General features: G+C 38.2%; 1 protein-coding gene across 3 annotated transcripts; it reads left to right on the forward strand.

The window, feature by feature from the left end:
• The first annotated feature begins 3350 nt into the window (after positions 1 to 3350).
• Positions 3351 to 16293, forward strand: LOC135199296 (large ribosomal subunit protein uL3-like). 3 transcript variants are annotated; one of them, XM_064227216.1, is made up of 8 exons: positions 3351 to 3474; positions 9897 to 10089; positions 10455 to 10623; positions 11058 to 11193; positions 12846 to 13032; positions 13198 to 13400; positions 13512 to 13770; positions 15972 to 15991. In XM_064227216.1, the coding sequence occupies exons 1-8, from the start codon at positions 3472 to 3474 to the stop codon at positions 15974 to 15976; spliced, it is 1155 nt and encodes a 384-aa protein (XP_064083286.1). In that variant the 5' UTR covers positions 3351 to 3471; the 3' UTR covers positions 15977 to 15991. The 3 variants fall into 3 exon arrangements, with proteins under 3 accessions (XP_064083286.1, XP_064083276.1, XP_064083281.1); XM_064227206.1 differs by lacking the exon at positions 15972 to 15991 and adding an exon at positions 16103 to 16293 and having other exon boundaries at positions 3352 to 3474; positions 13512 to 13667; XM_064227211.1 differs by lacking the exons at positions 3351 to 3474; positions 15972 to 15991 and adding exons at positions 3526 to 3548; positions 16103 to 16293 and having other exon boundaries at positions 13512 to 13667.
• The last annotated feature ends 72 nt before the right edge of the window (positions 16294 to 16365 follow it).

Consider the following 16365-nt stretch of genomic DNA (forward strand, 5'->3'; position numbering starts at 1 on the left):
ACACATTTCAACAAATTCCATATTGAAGTACTTCATTAATGTCCCGTTTCTGGATTAGTTACACAATGAACGACAGCTTTAGTATGTGTGACTGGTGATCATGGGAAGATCTGTAGAGAAAATGACATGGTGGCAGATTTTAGATGTGCAAAGGACAATTGAAGAGAGTGATAGAGCTAACAAGCTGTAGAAGACAGACAAGATGTTAAGTTGTATATGGGGAAAAGAGGGAGAGGACTAAGAGGCAGCCGGCAACAGCGGGAATGAAGTACTATAGGGAATGGAATCAGACTCTTAATCCAGCAAAAGGGAGAGAAAGTGTACACTACAATAAAGTAGTTAAGGAAAGGCATAAAAAGGGGTAAAGTATATACAAAATTAAAATGGAGACATGTAAGTCAAAATTTAAGATACTCAAATGTTGGGGGCTGTATTTTGAAAGCATTCTGAATTAAGAAAATTTCCATGAACTGGAGAACGTTGATATAACAAGGGGCAATAGAGAAAAACTGAAGTGTATGAAAGGGCCCTTGAGAAGATGGAAGGTGAATGTCCAAGGGAAACTAGAATAACAAGTGACTTACAGCAGGAGAATTTGTAATCCATGAGCTTACTAGGATATATGAAAAGTTGAGAAATTATGCTATCCAAAAGGGAAGGGAATGTGCTGCAATGAGGAAATTACATAGGCATAAGATTACTTGCAGGAGAGGTTGGCAAAAATGTTTAAGGTCAATTGTTTGGTTTCCTACCAAAGAGAACAACAAAAGCATTATTTATAGTGAAGCAACTACATAGGAAATTTAAGCCAGGAAGGAGGATCTGAGGCTGAAGTTGACAGTAGGATAAAAGTTGCATGGAGGAAGTGGAGAGGTAGCTGGAGTGGTGTGTGATTAGAAAATGCCAATCAACTTAAAAGTCAAGATATATAAGAGATAAGACCAGTGTTAATGTATGGCACAGAAACATGGGCTCTGAGAAGAAAAGAGGAAGTAAAGCTTGAGAATGCAGTGGTGGATTGTGGGAATATCGCTGCTTGAGAGACTGAAAAATGATGAAATAAGAAGGGCAGGCTTACTAAAGATTACAGAGGTGATATGAGAGTCACGATTGAGATGGTATGTGCATGTGTTGAGAATGGAGGGAGTCAAGAGGGCTTCGGAGGAACATATTAGAGGAAGAAGAACGAGAGGGAAATAGAATTAGATGGCTAGATAAAGTGAAGGAAGATATGGATAGTAGAGGTTTGTTGAAGGATGATACCTTTGATAGAAAGCAGTGGAGAAGGCGTATCAGTCAAAAAACCCCTTAATGTAGGAATAACGGTGAGAAAGAAGAAGAACTACAGGAAATTTAAGATGTTGATAATTAGTTTGAGTGTAGTACATTAATTAAGTGAGTATTACGAATATAGGGGGATACCAGGATTAATTAAACTTGTGATGTTTTTGTATAAAAATGTTAGATCTTCTTTGGTGTTTCAAAGAATTTTTATTTTCTCACACACATACATTACATACATACATTACATACATACATACATACATACATACATACATACATATACCATTCCAAAAACTGACATTCTCAATTGATTGTAGTACCACAGTGAAACCACAGAAGGTTTAGCAATGAGACCTTTACTGCTTATCATAGTAAAAGAAGAAGCTGCAAAATAGTTCAGGAAAGCAGTCCCCTAAGAATTGCTTGATACCTGTGACCTAATGCCAACAACAAATTCTGAGGAAGAAGGTATTGGGAAAGTAGGGTAAGTAGATGAGTGGAATGGTTAGGCGACGACTGACTATAGCAACATAAGCTAAAACAAAGATTGTGGTGACTGGAAAGGAAGCAAACAGAAGAGTACAAATAGGAAAGTATTCCTGTTGTTATGATGGGTAAGGTGTTGAGGAGAACTCTACTGTGAACTGAATGTAGCAAATAGCACAGCAGTTACTCAGGATTACAATATTAAGTAAGAATTCTGTTTTGATAGATGGGCAGGTCATAGAAAACTAGGAACGTTTCTGTTGAATCGGGGACACTGAGTTGTGAAAAAAAAAAGTTACAAGAGCTCTAAGAGGGTAGCAGGAGGCTTAGAAGATATTGACTCGGTCAGACTACGGGTAAATATACATGTTCAATAACAAAGAAATACAAAGGCATGATAGGCACACGAGCCATGAACTAGGCTATTCAGTGTAGGAAAAACGGCCACTTAAAAAAGGGGGGGAATTTTGAAAAGGCATGGCCATAGAATTTTATTATATGGTGGGAACATTGTATTACGAACGAGGAACTGATGAGGAGATTAATATCAAGAAGTTAAAAAAAAAAAAAAAAAAAAAAAAAAAAAAAAAAAAAAAAAAAAAACATGGTTCATACAGCTTATGTGATGAGGGGGAAGAACAGTTGGAAGAGCAATGGAGGTGGAAACAGCAGGACGAAGATCTGTAGGAGAGTTCAGGAAATTACAGAAAATAGAAAATAGATAAATACCTGAACCTGCTAGGAGTGCAGTACAAGGGAAAAGAAGATGTAAAAACATGATGTTAATAATCTCAACGTTTAGATATATATTTGGGAACTGCCGATCGTAAGGGTAAACCGTACGGAACATATGGTACAAATTAATTGTTTTGAAGTGGCTCAGTACTCTTAATTTTCACAAACATTTCCTTATCATTAAACGACATTATGTTTTGGCTTTACTACAAAACCCCTACTGATTTCTGTTTATATGATTTCATTTCGAGAATGTCAGTTAAAGCTTGGCTTGGCGGGCTAACAAAATGTTAATTCATCTATATTCACGTTCAATCGGAATCCTGTATTTATCTATAACTTACGTGTAGCAGAGGAAATTTGCATTTTGAAATTATGCAAGTAAGATATTTACTATAATTATTTCAACATGAAAAAGAAACATCCTACATACAAAGGAAAATGTAGTTAATAAGGTGTTTGAATGGAGAAAGTGAGCACATAGAACGATAAAAATACTTTCAAGAAACTAGTAAGATCGAGTCATGCCTTGCGTGTGATATTTAAAAAACTATCAGATTTAGCATAACTGTGGTATTTAGATGACTTAAAAGATGAAATGAAATCGTTCTTAGTGGAAATAATATATAAATGAGCTAGATATAGATGTAGGTTTCATATACATGTGTCATAGAATAGGCGAAAAATAGTAGAAGAAGAAGAGGTAACAATAGTTGAAGGATAGGAAATTTTGAAAAGAAAAAAATTCTACCTGAAGAATAAGTTTATGCATATTAAGATGTCATTCTTAGGAAAAATAAACTTGAAATATTAAGTTGTGTTAAGATTTACTTAGCGTAGTTACCGGACTATTGATCAATTAAGAAAATCTGACGAAAGTCTCATTATGGCAACACCTGCGCGGCGACAGACATATAAATAGCTGCGCAGGCGCCATGTTAGATCTTCTCGTGCAAGTGGGGCAAGATGGTGAGTGACGGTGTGAATTGCCGAAGTTAAAATTCGTTTGTGTAGTGGCATTCTTCGTCGTTTTTAATCGCATGGTGGTGCATTTACATCAATAAGCGTTCCAGATGTGCTTTTATTTATTTACATGTCATTTATTTGGTTCAAAAGTAAATTTTAACGATGTTTTATGCTTGCACGTGGCCACCCTTCCGTGGTAGCTTGGTTCGCCGTCTGTGTTGCGCAGATTCCTACAATTAACCCTTGACCGTACCGTTAATTGTTTTGCCCACCACATTTTATTTAGGCGGTATTAGAAAAGTAAATATTTTAGGGCAATTTTTAGTTTTTATGACTGATATATAGATCTAGGCTTGGGAACCGACTATCCTGACGAGACTGACGGCCGTGTGTTAGGCCAATGTCCATGTTAGTTTTTGCATGTAGGGTTTTTTTGTTGTTATTTTTGTTTTAATTTTCAGTTTAAGTTTAAACCCCACCGCAAAACATGCGTCAACTTTTCGCGTCAGCTTTTCAGGGCGAAAAGTTGACTGCCTCATGGCCACGTGACTGACATAACGATTACCACATGCGGTAAGGGAATTTGAATTTTTTAGGTCTCGGTACTCTTAAATGAAGTTTGGTCTGGCTAGATTTTAGGACGTATGATAGAACGCTTTGTTAGGGGTTACGAATTTCTCTGCAGGGGGTCCGTGTTAGTTTCAAGGCCCATCTTGGGGCGTGGCGTCGGAGTTTACGTTACGGTAAAGTCAGTAGTTTTGTCATCCCCTAGAAACGAATACTAGGATTATAGGCCCAATACGTATGCTGTATGTGTTCCATGATAATGGTTGGAAAGATTATTAAAGTCAGGCCTAATACCATGGCCCTTACCACCTGTCGCCTACCCGATTTATGACCTTTGATAGTTTTATTAATTTTTTTGGTATTTCTACAGTAGCAATCCGCGGTGGCCTAGACTATGGCAGTTGACGTTTTCCTATGTTATTTTACTATCTGAGCAAGAATTTAATTCTGACGATTGTAATTAACCCCCAAGGGCCAGTACTAAACACTGCGAAATAGGGTAAAAAACCGCATGGTACAGGGGTGGACTATGTACGATCAATGTGTACAACCCCAAGAAAAGTACATTATAACGCGTCCATCCTGACCAACCAGGAGTAGAGGTCTTTTAGCCGTAGTTTTTTCAAACTGCCATAGTCTAGGCCGCCGCGGATTGCTAACTGTAGAAATACCAAAAAAATTAATAAAACTATCAAAGGTCATAAATCGGGTAGGCGACAGGTGGTAAGGGCCATGGTATTAGGCCTGACTTTAATACTTTCCAACCCCATTATTTCATGGAAACACATAACAGCATACGTATTGGGCCTATAATCCTAGTATTGTTTCTAGGGGATGACAAAACTACTGACTTACTGTAACGTAAAGTCACCAACAAGAAGTCGTCGCTGATGCCCATCTCCGATGTCAGGTAACGTGTTATAATGTACTTTTTTTGGGGGGGGGGGTGCGGGTTGTACACATTGATCGTACATGGTCCACCCCTGTACCGTGCGGTTTTTTACCCTACATTGGACTCCCCTATCCCTAGTGGATGTTGTATCCGTGGTTACGTTCCTAGCAGTTCGTGTGGAACTTTGAATTACCCTGCAAGAAACTTAACCGTGGGTACCCTATCCACTAGGGATTGGGGTGTCCAATGTATTTTGCTGTGTTTAGTACTGGCCCTTGGGGGTTAATTAGTTTTTCGAATAAATATTACTTAAAATAATTGTACGGTAGGTAAAACTGCATAGAAAAACTGCAACTACCATAGTCTGGGCCGCCGCTGATAGGTACCCTAGATCTATTTTTTAAGTATTGACCACCTGTGTGGTTTTACTTTCGAAATAACTTCTAAAGGGGGTTTACACTATAAAACTTGTAAAGGGGGGTTTACACGGTCAAACTGTTTGTCGAACAGTGTGTTCAAAGTGATGTTCCAACGTGTGAACGGGGTATTTCGTTGTTGATCATGTTTGTCAAACCGTTTGAAGGAATTCTGTCCGGCTCCGATTTTTGTGGCGGGGGGGTTCATTGTCCAGAAACCGTATGAATGTGAGAATGCGTTGTCGAACAGTGTCAAAGTGATGTTCCAACGCTTGTGAACGGGGTATTTCGTTGTTGATCATGTTTGTCAAACCGTTTGAAGGAATTCTGTCCGGCTCCGATTTTTGTGGCGGGGGGGGGTTCATTGTCCAGAAACCGTATGAATGTGAGAACGCGCGTCGAACATCAAACTTAGTTGTGCTTCACACTCCGTTTTTCATGTGGCGTTATGGCCTCTCTCATAGGTGTATCTTCCTACTTAGGGTAAAAAACCGCATGGTACAGGGGTGGACCATGTACGATCAATGTGTACAACCCCAAGAAAAGGACATAACGCGTCCTGATACCGGAGTAGAGGTGTTAGGCTCCGTTTTTCACCAACAAGCCGCGACTGATGCCTATCTTCGATGTCAGGACGCGTTATAATGTACTTTTTTTGGGGTTGTACACATTGATCGTACATGGTCCACCCCTGTACCATGCGGGTTTTTACCCTAATGAAAGGGGTGACACGTCAGTAGATCAATGTATGTTTCTTCATCTATCCGCAAATAATTACGCCAGTCATCTGGCTCTAATTTCAAATCAATAAGCAAGTTTGTGTGTGAAAGTTAATCTCTTTGTAGCAACCAGTCCTTCCTCCACTTTGATACTTTTTATTCCTTCTTAGTGCCACCGCTAAGCCAATGGCAATCAAATTGTTCTGGTTGATAAGCATAAGGGAGGCGGTGGTAACCTTGCTATAACCTGAGTCACAATGAGGTTTAATGTACAATTGGTGTGACTGACTCCTTTGAACCAGTTGACAACCAGGTTCAACAACCGGGTTTTGACGAACAGTTTGATTGTGTAAACCGCCCTAAAGTTATACGGCCTGATTCCCACTAGACAACTGGGATAGGTTACTTCTTTTGGGTTGTGGTGGGTGGATGTATTCAAGGGTTAAGCTTCCACCCTAAGTCAGAATAGTAGGTAGGTAAGATTGATTAGAAATCTACCATCTGGCCCAGTCAATGACTGGCAAAGTAGAGGGGGGGTGGGGTTGAATCAGGCTGTGCAGCTGAAGTTAGTTTTTACGTACCCTGCAGTTTTGAAGGGGGTAGATCTATATTCTGCGGCGGCCTAAACTATGGCAGTTGCAGTATTTCTATGCAGTTTTACCTCCTGAACAAGAATTTTAAGTAATATTTGTTCAGAAGATTGTAACCCCCAGGGCTCGTACTAAACACGGCAAAATACATTTGACGCCCCAAATTCCTGGTGGCTTTCGTATTTGCGGGGAATGAACGATGCCAAATGCTTATATAGAAATACCTTGAAGGGGAAAAAGGGGGTTTGAAGCACCCTGGTACATGTTAAGCCAGGGTTAGTTTAGCGTCAATCTGTTGTGAATTTTCTACTTTGCTTGTTAACAGACTGTGAGTCTTGGAAAGTCTCTTATTTGTGCAGCTTTTTCACTTCTTAATATACCCTCTTCCTAACCACTGTTGTTACTGGCACACCTGCATCATTTCCTGTAATGCTGCCCAGTATTGTAACTTTTTGGTGCACTAAGGGATTTCTCCCATTTTCACCATACTGTGGTGTGCTCTCTCCTTTGGCTCACTCACTCATAGTAGTGAATGCCTGAAAGTGAATCCGGGTAATAAAAGTTGAGGGAAAACCGGTCTCAATCTTTCTTAGTGACCCATAAGGTTTTTTTTTAACTCCACCTTTTATTACCCGGATTCACTTTCAGGCATTCACTACTATGAGTGAGTGGGCCAAAGGAGAGAGCAGACCCACAGTATGGTGAAAATGGGAGAAATCCCTTAGTGCACCAAGCGGTTCCTTTTCACATCTGCTAAAACTCCAACATTAACCTATTTCTTATCCATAATCCTTGTTGAAGTAAAAAATTTTTCAAGCAGTTCCTTTTCACATTGCTAAATCTCCAACAGTTAGTGAGAAGTGGCTCTTAGTCTTGAAAGTACAGCTGACATTGGTGTTCAGGCGGTTTGAATATTGTCGGGAAGCAATTGCTGTTCCCACGATTGAATTACTTTCTTAAACGGTGATTTTGTAGTGGCAACCAAAGTTGTTTGGTGAAAACATTGGAATGGGTTTTAAGGTTTTATGTATTAGTTACTCCATAAATGGCAATATACTACAGAGTGCTAATTTCAGGCGGGGTGACGTAAGGTTATCTTTGTCTTATCAAGGAAGTACTCGCATTTCTAGTACAAGGCAAGTCAGAAATCTTCCAATAGGGGAAGTACGAAGATTGCGTCTTTCAAAAAAGACGCATACAAAACAAGAACATGCTAATTAGAATTCTTTGTATATGAAAATTGGATTCTTCACAAAATGACACTTCTAGAAAACCAGAAATTGAACCATATTGCTGGGTTGTCAAACATTTAAGACTTGCGTTGATCTAGGTGCCATTAGAAATCTTTTGCTAATTCAGGCTACTTTAAAAATAGATACATGGTTGAGACTGCTATTAGTGACCATTTGAGGTGTGTAGGATGTTGGTACTACAAAGACCCTGTAGAATTATGATTGTACTATTTTGCTCCTATCTACAACCTTGAGCAAAGCACATACTAGGCTCAGTACAACAGTCAATTGGTTTAGTATCCTTTTTAACATAGTGACTGACAGGCCTGTTGTAACTTAGTGAAAATGGATTCCTGACTAGTAATTTCATCTTTCTTTTTAGTAATCATTCTTGGTTTCCCCCTCCACCCATAGCTTTCCACCCCAAATTTAGTGTAAATGCAACGTCCAAGAGGGTTGTTTGTTTAAAAGAAATTTGTAAAATTTAATTTAGTTTTGTGGCCTCATTCCTGGCAGTTGCTTTTTGGGGACAGGTTACGGTCCTTTCATTTGGGGGGGGGGGGGTTTGGGGGGGGGGGGGGGTTGTCCAGTGCCCTGGGCCAGGTCAGGGCCCATTGCCCTAAGTTAGGGTAGGTTAAGATCTGATTAGATCCAAACCTTAGCATTATAGAAATTTATCCATTTAAGTATGAGAAACCCGTCCCGGTCATCGATTAGGTGGGATCAGGTTGCGCAACTGAAGTTTTTACCAGAAAATGGAAAAAAAAAAAAAAAAAAAAAAAAAAAAAAAAAAAAATGAGGGTTTTTGCCAACTTTGTTAGACCATCAGAAAAAATTTGGGCCAGTGTGGACATTCCTGCAGTTTGTCCTGTCTGGTACAGGAAAATTACTAATTTTGTTATAATTGAAAGTAAGTTTCCTTCTCTGGATCAGTGAGCAAGTCTTGTAGGGGGTTAGTGCCATCTATGCACCTTGTGCAGTGCATTGTAGGCATTGCTTGCGAGGATGTCCTCCTGTTACACCTTTCAAACCTTTTTACTTGTCAATTTCAGTTTCAGTGCTGAATGGCTTTAGTTGCCCCAGTGGTTGGCATTATGCATAAAACCTTTTGTCAATCAGTGAGTAAAATTTTACTGTGGTATCAAAATTGTGCATATCAATAATGTGTGGTTGGATTAAAAATCTCAGGCTTGGGGCATGGTTGGCATTGATTGTATTTTTGGCCAGATGTGAAATTCTTAGCTTGACACTGGTGGTTGCCACGCCACCAAACAGCCATTTGGAACCTCCAAAGAGGTCTTACTCAACACTGGTGGTTGCTGTGCCACCAAACGGGCATTTGGAACCTTCGAAGAGGTGTGCTCAATAACGTATCAGTTTTACCATACTTCTAAATGGCTTTTTATTCCATCAAAGATATTGGACTGAGTTTTGACAGGTCTGAACATTAAATTGATGGCTTTGAAAGTTTTCCATTTTAAAATCTTCACGGTTCACCAGGCTGACCTGGTGTAAAAAGTGAGATGGTCCGTGGTTTGGAAGTCTCAATGTCTGAAAAATTTAGTACATGCTCAACTAACCTGACTTGCCCTTGTACTGATCTTCAAAAAAGGAAATCAATCTACCACATCTTAAATCCCTTACTGACTATAGATGTGGTTCAGAAGCGTTGCTGGATAACCATCAACATTATTTTTAATTTGCTTAGTCTGTGGTGCATAGCTGTTAGAGGCTGGAAGTGGATAAGGTTAATCAAGTTTCATCTGAAGAGGTTATTAGTTGCGTGAATATCCTGTTTTAACATGGGATGTATGAATGTACAAAAACTCAAAAGTTCTTGGCGGAAGTGGTCGCAATTTTTATATCTTAATTCAGTTTTAAGTTAACTGTGGCTGCTGTTCACTTCAGATTTTTATTTTATCCCAAGTGTATTTTGTAATTGAACTTTATATCGTCCCTATTTGGAATTTTGTACATTAAACGTAAATATATTTTTTTATTTTTTCCAGTCTCACCGCAAGTTTAGTGCACCCCGCCATGGGTCTATGGCATTCTACCCCAAAAAGCGATCATGTCGCTACCGTCCGCGAGTGAAAGCATTCCCCAGAGATGACAAGGATAAGCCTGTTCATCTTACTGCCTTTCTTGGATATAAGGCTGGTATGACTCACATTGTCAGGGTGGCAGATAAACCAGGATCCAGTGAGTATTTTATAGATTAAATGTCTGTACATTATAGTAATTGAAAAAGTTAGTGTACAATAGTTAGGCAGAGTATTGATTTGCTGGTGGATAGAATCTGAAACTTTAATTTTTTGGCATTCACTGCATTGATTTGAAGTAGCATTCTGACCATGTTTTTTTCAAGTAGTTAATTTGCTCTTTTAGTGATTAATTTGAAATAGATAATTGATTTTCTCTTTTAGTGATTTGTTTGAAATATAATGGTTTTCAAATTCAGTTACAATATTCTGTTAATGGGATGGTTAGGTACACTGGGTTAAATTGGAGTGTGTAAAATCTGGGTCTTGTCCATGTACGTATTAATAGAATTTTTATTTATTCAGAAATTAACAAAAAGGAGGTGGTGGAAGGTGTGACAATTATAGAAACTCCTCCAATGGTGTGTGTGGGCTTTATTGGCTACATTGACACCCCCAAAGGCCCCAAGGGTTTCAAGACTATTTGGGCTGAGCATCTCAGTGAGGAGTGCAGAAGGCGATTCTACAAGAACTGGTAAGAAATTTATTGGGGTGGTTTCTTTTTGTTGCTGAAATATATGATTAGATAATTATACATATTGACACTATATAAAAGTTTGTTTGATATACATAACTATATGTAAGTTTGTTTGGGTTGTACACTTAACCTTGATGCCCCCAGCAGAGTCCAGTTGCCATCAGGTTTAGAGCCTCATGGCAATAAATGCTGTTCTCTGTACTCCACTCCAGTTTGGTGCCTGTCTTGAAGGGTTTGTCATGTAATTGTGAAATTGGATTGATTTTACAGCAAGGCAAATCTTTGAACATTGGTAACATCTGAGATGAGTAGGGATATCGCACAGAATGCTCTGAGTGGAAACCTGCCAGAGCTGTGTGTGAGTGTGTTGTGTCTCTTCTTCCAAGTATTATTTGCTTGTGACAGAGGCCCTCACACCTATCTTTTCACAGGCATAAGTCAAAGAAGAGGGCCTTTACTAATGCCACCAAGAAATGGCAGGATCCAGTTGGCAAGAAAGTTATTGCCAGGGACATCAAGAAGATGAAGAAGTATTGCACCTCAGTTAGGATTATTGCTCATACTCAGGTTAGCTATACTCTGTTGTCATTGCCGTTGTATCAAGTGGAATAGGGTAGAATATCACGACAGGCAACCCTCATCACGGTGGACGGGTCTTATTCACTCGATATTTAATTGGTGAAACATGAATACAATTGTAACTCTAAGCATACCATTTAAAAGACTGAAGTTTCGTCAACATATTGTGATATATGAAAACGCCCCATACAAAACTAAAAATAAGCATGTGAGCTCTTCGTAAAATGTTTTCAAGGCAGTTTTTAAATCCAATATGGCGGCTACGTTTTGCATGGACGGTTCTCATCAGTGACGGCCACCATCTTTCCCCAGCCTTCCCAGCACTCATTTGAACAATGTTAGCGTATGTATGTAACGTTTATTGATCTTACTCAAGATTGCAGTTGTAATCAGCACAATAAAACATTTTGTTGCCTATATTAGTGAAAGTATGAAACTTGTTATTCCCGGGGTTATGGTTGGAACTGAATTCATTCTTACCTTGTAATCAGTGGTTTTATCCTTACTGCCATCACAAACTGAAACTCCACAGTGCTTATTTGATTGTAAATTATACACTTTTGGTCTTAATTCACTCCACAGTGCACTCGAACCACATTGCTGTTTGTGTTTCCTAAGCACTCGCTCCGTAAACAAAGTTACGAGCAACAGACGACAACACTGATTATGAGATGCAAAGCTTTATTCCCTTAATTGTTGTTTACTTTACTCAATATTTAGTTTATCTACTTCAAAATGTTTATTTAATTCATGTCCATTATCCCTTTTTTTGCAACCAAAACCCCCCACCCCCCAATTACAAATGTTTCGGATGTATACTTATGAGCAGACGACGTGAGGAAAAAATGGCTCATCGTTGCCAATCTAGTGGAGCGTCACACATACGCCGATGCATTTACAAACTGTTTCGATGAATTCTAGTTGGCATAGTAATGCAGTAATGATAAAATTGCTCTAATATGTATATATACTACAAATAGATACGCTAATTTCACTTATTTCCCCGGTTTTGTGTAAGTCTTATACCTACTTTGGAGGGTAAACACATACCAATTGACAACACTGATAAACAATTGAAGAGCGCAAAGAATGCCGTAGTCCCCTTGAATAAGTACGAATAAGTGCTGGTGAGAGGTTTTGTGTTTACGATTGTTGTGATGAAAGTGCCCCAGCGTCTATGGGTACAAGTGTGTGCAGATTTAGCACATGAAATGGAAGTTTGTTGACACAAGCGACTCCGTAAACATCAAGATAGCGTCAATCTTCGAAACATTTTTTAGTTGTAAGTAAAAATTTCTAAAGCGTTTTGGGTGAGGTTTCCACTGCCGTAAGCCACCCTTTTCAGTCCCACTCTTAAAAAGTTTGGCCCTTAATTTCTAACTTTGGAGAAAATACTTACTTCGAAAGGAGAGTAGAGGTCTTTAGCTCCTTTTTTCACCAACAAGAAGTCGCGACTGATGCCCATCTCCGGTGTCAGGACGCGTTATAATGTACTTTTTCGGAGGGTGGCTAGCGTTGATTGTAGGTGGCCTGCTTGGCCTGCTGTGATATTTTACCCTAGACCCCATGTATTCTCTGCAAATTAGTTACAAATTTGGTATTTTTAAACAGCATGTGTAATGCCTCTATTGTTTCTGCAGATTAAGCTTTTGAGGAAGAGGCAAAAGAAGGCCCATATGATGGAAATTCAGCTGAATGGTGGCGATATCTCGGCTAAAGTAGATTGGGCTGTCCAGCACTTGGAGAAACAGATCCCTGTCAGTTCTGTCTTTGGTCAAGATGAAATGATTGATGTTATTGGTGTGACCAAGGGTAGAGGAATGAAAGGTATTTAATGAGTAATTGTTGGATTCTTTGACACCCATACTATGATGATTAGCTTCAAGTCTAAATTAAATATGTTGAGACCTATGCTGCCTTCCTTCTGATATTTTGATGAAAATTCTTGTACCAAAAGTATGATTTCTCTTATTAATGAGTTCTTCTTTTTAGGTGTGACATCCAGGTGGCACACCAAGAAGCTGCCCCGTAAGACACACAAGGGTCTGCGTAAGGTAGCTTGTATTGGTGCTTGGCATCCCAGTCGTGTGCAGTTCACTGTTGCTCGTGCTGGTCAAAAGGGTTATCACCATCGTACAGAGATGAATAAGAAAATTTACCGAATTGGCAAAGGAATCCATACTGTTGACGGAAAGGTATGACTGAAGTCCAGTATGTAACATTTTCAAAAACATTTGTAAATCAAGTGTAAAGATTCTGAGTATCTGGTTTCGAAGACAACAAGGCATTTTCTTTTCTTTTTGCAGGTTGTTAGGAACAATGCTTCAACTGAATATGACTTGACAGAAAAATCAATTACTCCAATGGGTGGTTTCCCCCATTATGGTGGTGTAAGGCAAGATTTTGTTATGATTAAGGGCTCATGTGCTGGCAAGAAGAAGCGATTGGTGTGTCTCAGGAAGGTGAGTTCACTGGAGGTCATCAATTTAGATATCTTAGACTGGTTTATTTTTGTTAAATTTATTTTAGTCTTTTTTTGCATCTTTAGTCATGAGTTACCAACTTGTTAACCCTCTTACGCCGGAGCCCTAAAAATCAAAAACGTCTCCCGTATGCCGGGCCTGGTTTGGAGTGAGCGCGGAAGTGGAAAAAAAATAATTTTTTCAAAAAATACAGCGCGCGTACTTTTGAGATTAAGAGTTCATTTTTGGCTCCTTTTTTTGTCATTGCCTGAAGTTTAGAATGCAACCATCAGAAATGAAAAATAATATCATTATCATATGTAAATAATGCGATATATGGTAGCGAAAAAAAAAATTTCATACATAATTGTATTCAAATCACGCTGTGCAGAAAACGGTCAAAGCTAACCAGTTACTTTTTTTTGCGTTGTATTGTACACTAAATTGCAATCATTTTGATATATAATACATTGTAAAACAATAAAAGCAACACCGGAAAAATATTATCACAAAATGATGTACGAATTCGTAACGAGCGGACGTTAAAAAATGTTATTTTCAAAAAATTCACGTAATTCTAAATAATGTTCTAGAGACTTCCAATTTGTTTCAAAATTAAGACAAATGATTGAATATTACGATACTGTAAGAGTTTTAGATTAGAATTGCAGATTTCGACCATTTTCGACGAGTTAAATTTGACCGAATGTCGAAATTTTAATATATATATTTTTTTATATGGACATATTTCGAAGATGGAAAAAGCTACAACCTTCAATTATTTTTTATTGTATTCTTCATGAATTTGCACACATTTTGATATATGAAACTCTATAAAAAGGCTAATATGAAAAGGAGCAAATATTAGGATAATGGCCATGTACGTATTTTCGGAGACTTGCGCCGCGAATCGGCGCGCGGAGTGAAGGTAAATATATTTTTCAAAAATTCCCACCATAAATCACAATATTGTTTTAGAGACTTCAAATTTGTTTCAAAATGAAGAAAAATGACAGAATATTACTAGGCCGTAAGAGTTTTAGCTTACAATTGCGTTTTCAACTATTTCGGTAGTCAAATTTGAATTTGACCGCAACGCGGTTTTTTTTTTTTTTTTCTATTTATCGTGATTTATATGCAATTATTTCGAAGAAAGAGAAAAGCTACAACCTTCAATCATTTTTTAGTTGTATTCTACATGAAATTACGCACATTATTCTATATAAAAAACTTTATGTAACAGCTGATTTTTAAATGGTGCAAACATTTCGACAATCGCACAAAAAAATTCTGATTTTTTCGGAAGTTACCGCGCGAACGTAATGTTTTTTTTTTTCATAAATTCACCATAATCGAAATAGTGCTAGAGACTTCCAAGTCGTTGAAAATGAAGTAAATGATTGAATATTACTAGAATATAAGAGTTTTAGCTACAATTGCGTTTTTCGACCATTTCGGTAGAGTCAAAGTTGACCGAAAGTTGAAATTTTTGCACTTAACGTTATTTATATGAAAATATTTCAAAACTGATAAAAGCTACAACCATGGGTGTTTTTTGTTATTTGTATTGTGCATGAAATTGCGCACATTTCCATAATAAAACTTTATGTAACGGCAAATTTAAAAGGGTGCAAACATTAGGACATCGCCACGAAAAAAAATTTCAATTACTCGGAAGAGTTATCGCACGAACGTAGGAAAAAGTTTTTTCATAAATTCACCATAATCGAAATATTATGCTAGGACGTCCAATTTGTTGCAAAATGAAGGAAAATGATTGATATTACTATAATGTAAGAGTTTAGCTTACAATTGCGTTTCTCGACCATTTCTGTAGTCAAAGTTGACCGAAGGTTGAATTTTTGCACTTATCGTTATTTATATGAAAATATTTTCACAACTGATAAAAGCTACAATCATGAGTATTTTTTAGTTGTATTGTGCATGAAATTGCGCACATTTTCATATATAATACTTCATGTAAAGGATAATTTAAAATGGTGCAATAATTATGTCAAAGTGACGAAATAATTTCCGAGATGTGTCACTGATACTTTTTAGTGCGATAAGAAAGAAATTCGCGCTTGCGCGCCTGCTGGTAGCGATTGTAACAAAACAACGCTTGATCCGTGAACTCCCAGCATCCCCCAAGGCGCGTGATACAAAAGTTTTCGGCTGGTAGGCCTATAAGTTATTTTTCCGCGAATTTTTAAAAAACTTTTTTGAGCCGACGTATGATACGTCCAATCGGCATACGGGAGACATTTTTGACTCGACGTTTAATACGTCCAATCGGCGTAAGAGGTTAAGTATAGTAGCTGCTTGGTTTAAGCTGTTCCTATAAATTTGGAGGTGGTGTTCAGTCTTCGTATTGAACTTGTAATTTTAAGGCCATGGTGCTGAAAAGGGTTAACTTAATGCCACCTTCTTTACAGTCCCTGTACAATCAGACCAAACGTGTGGCCTTGGAAAAGGTTTCCCTTCATTTCATCGATACTTCCAGCAAGTTTGGTCATGGTCGCTTCCAGACAAAGGCCGAAAAGCGGGCCAATATGGGTCCTCTCAAGAAAGACAAGGAGAAGCTGAAGAAGTAAAATGTTTTTCCAATAAAATTATTCTTGGGAAATTTTTTTTATTTTCCATTGTTGGTATAATTGACTGATATATCCTGATCTTGTATGAAATAAGATTTTCATTA

The sequence above is a fragment of the Macrobrachium nipponense genome, chromosome 23 (assembly GCF_015104395.2).
Source record: "Macrobrachium nipponense isolate FS-2020 chromosome 23, ASM1510439v2, whole genome shotgun sequence".
NCBI lineage: Eukaryota > Metazoa > Arthropoda > Malacostraca > Decapoda > Palaemonidae > Macrobrachium > Macrobrachium nipponense.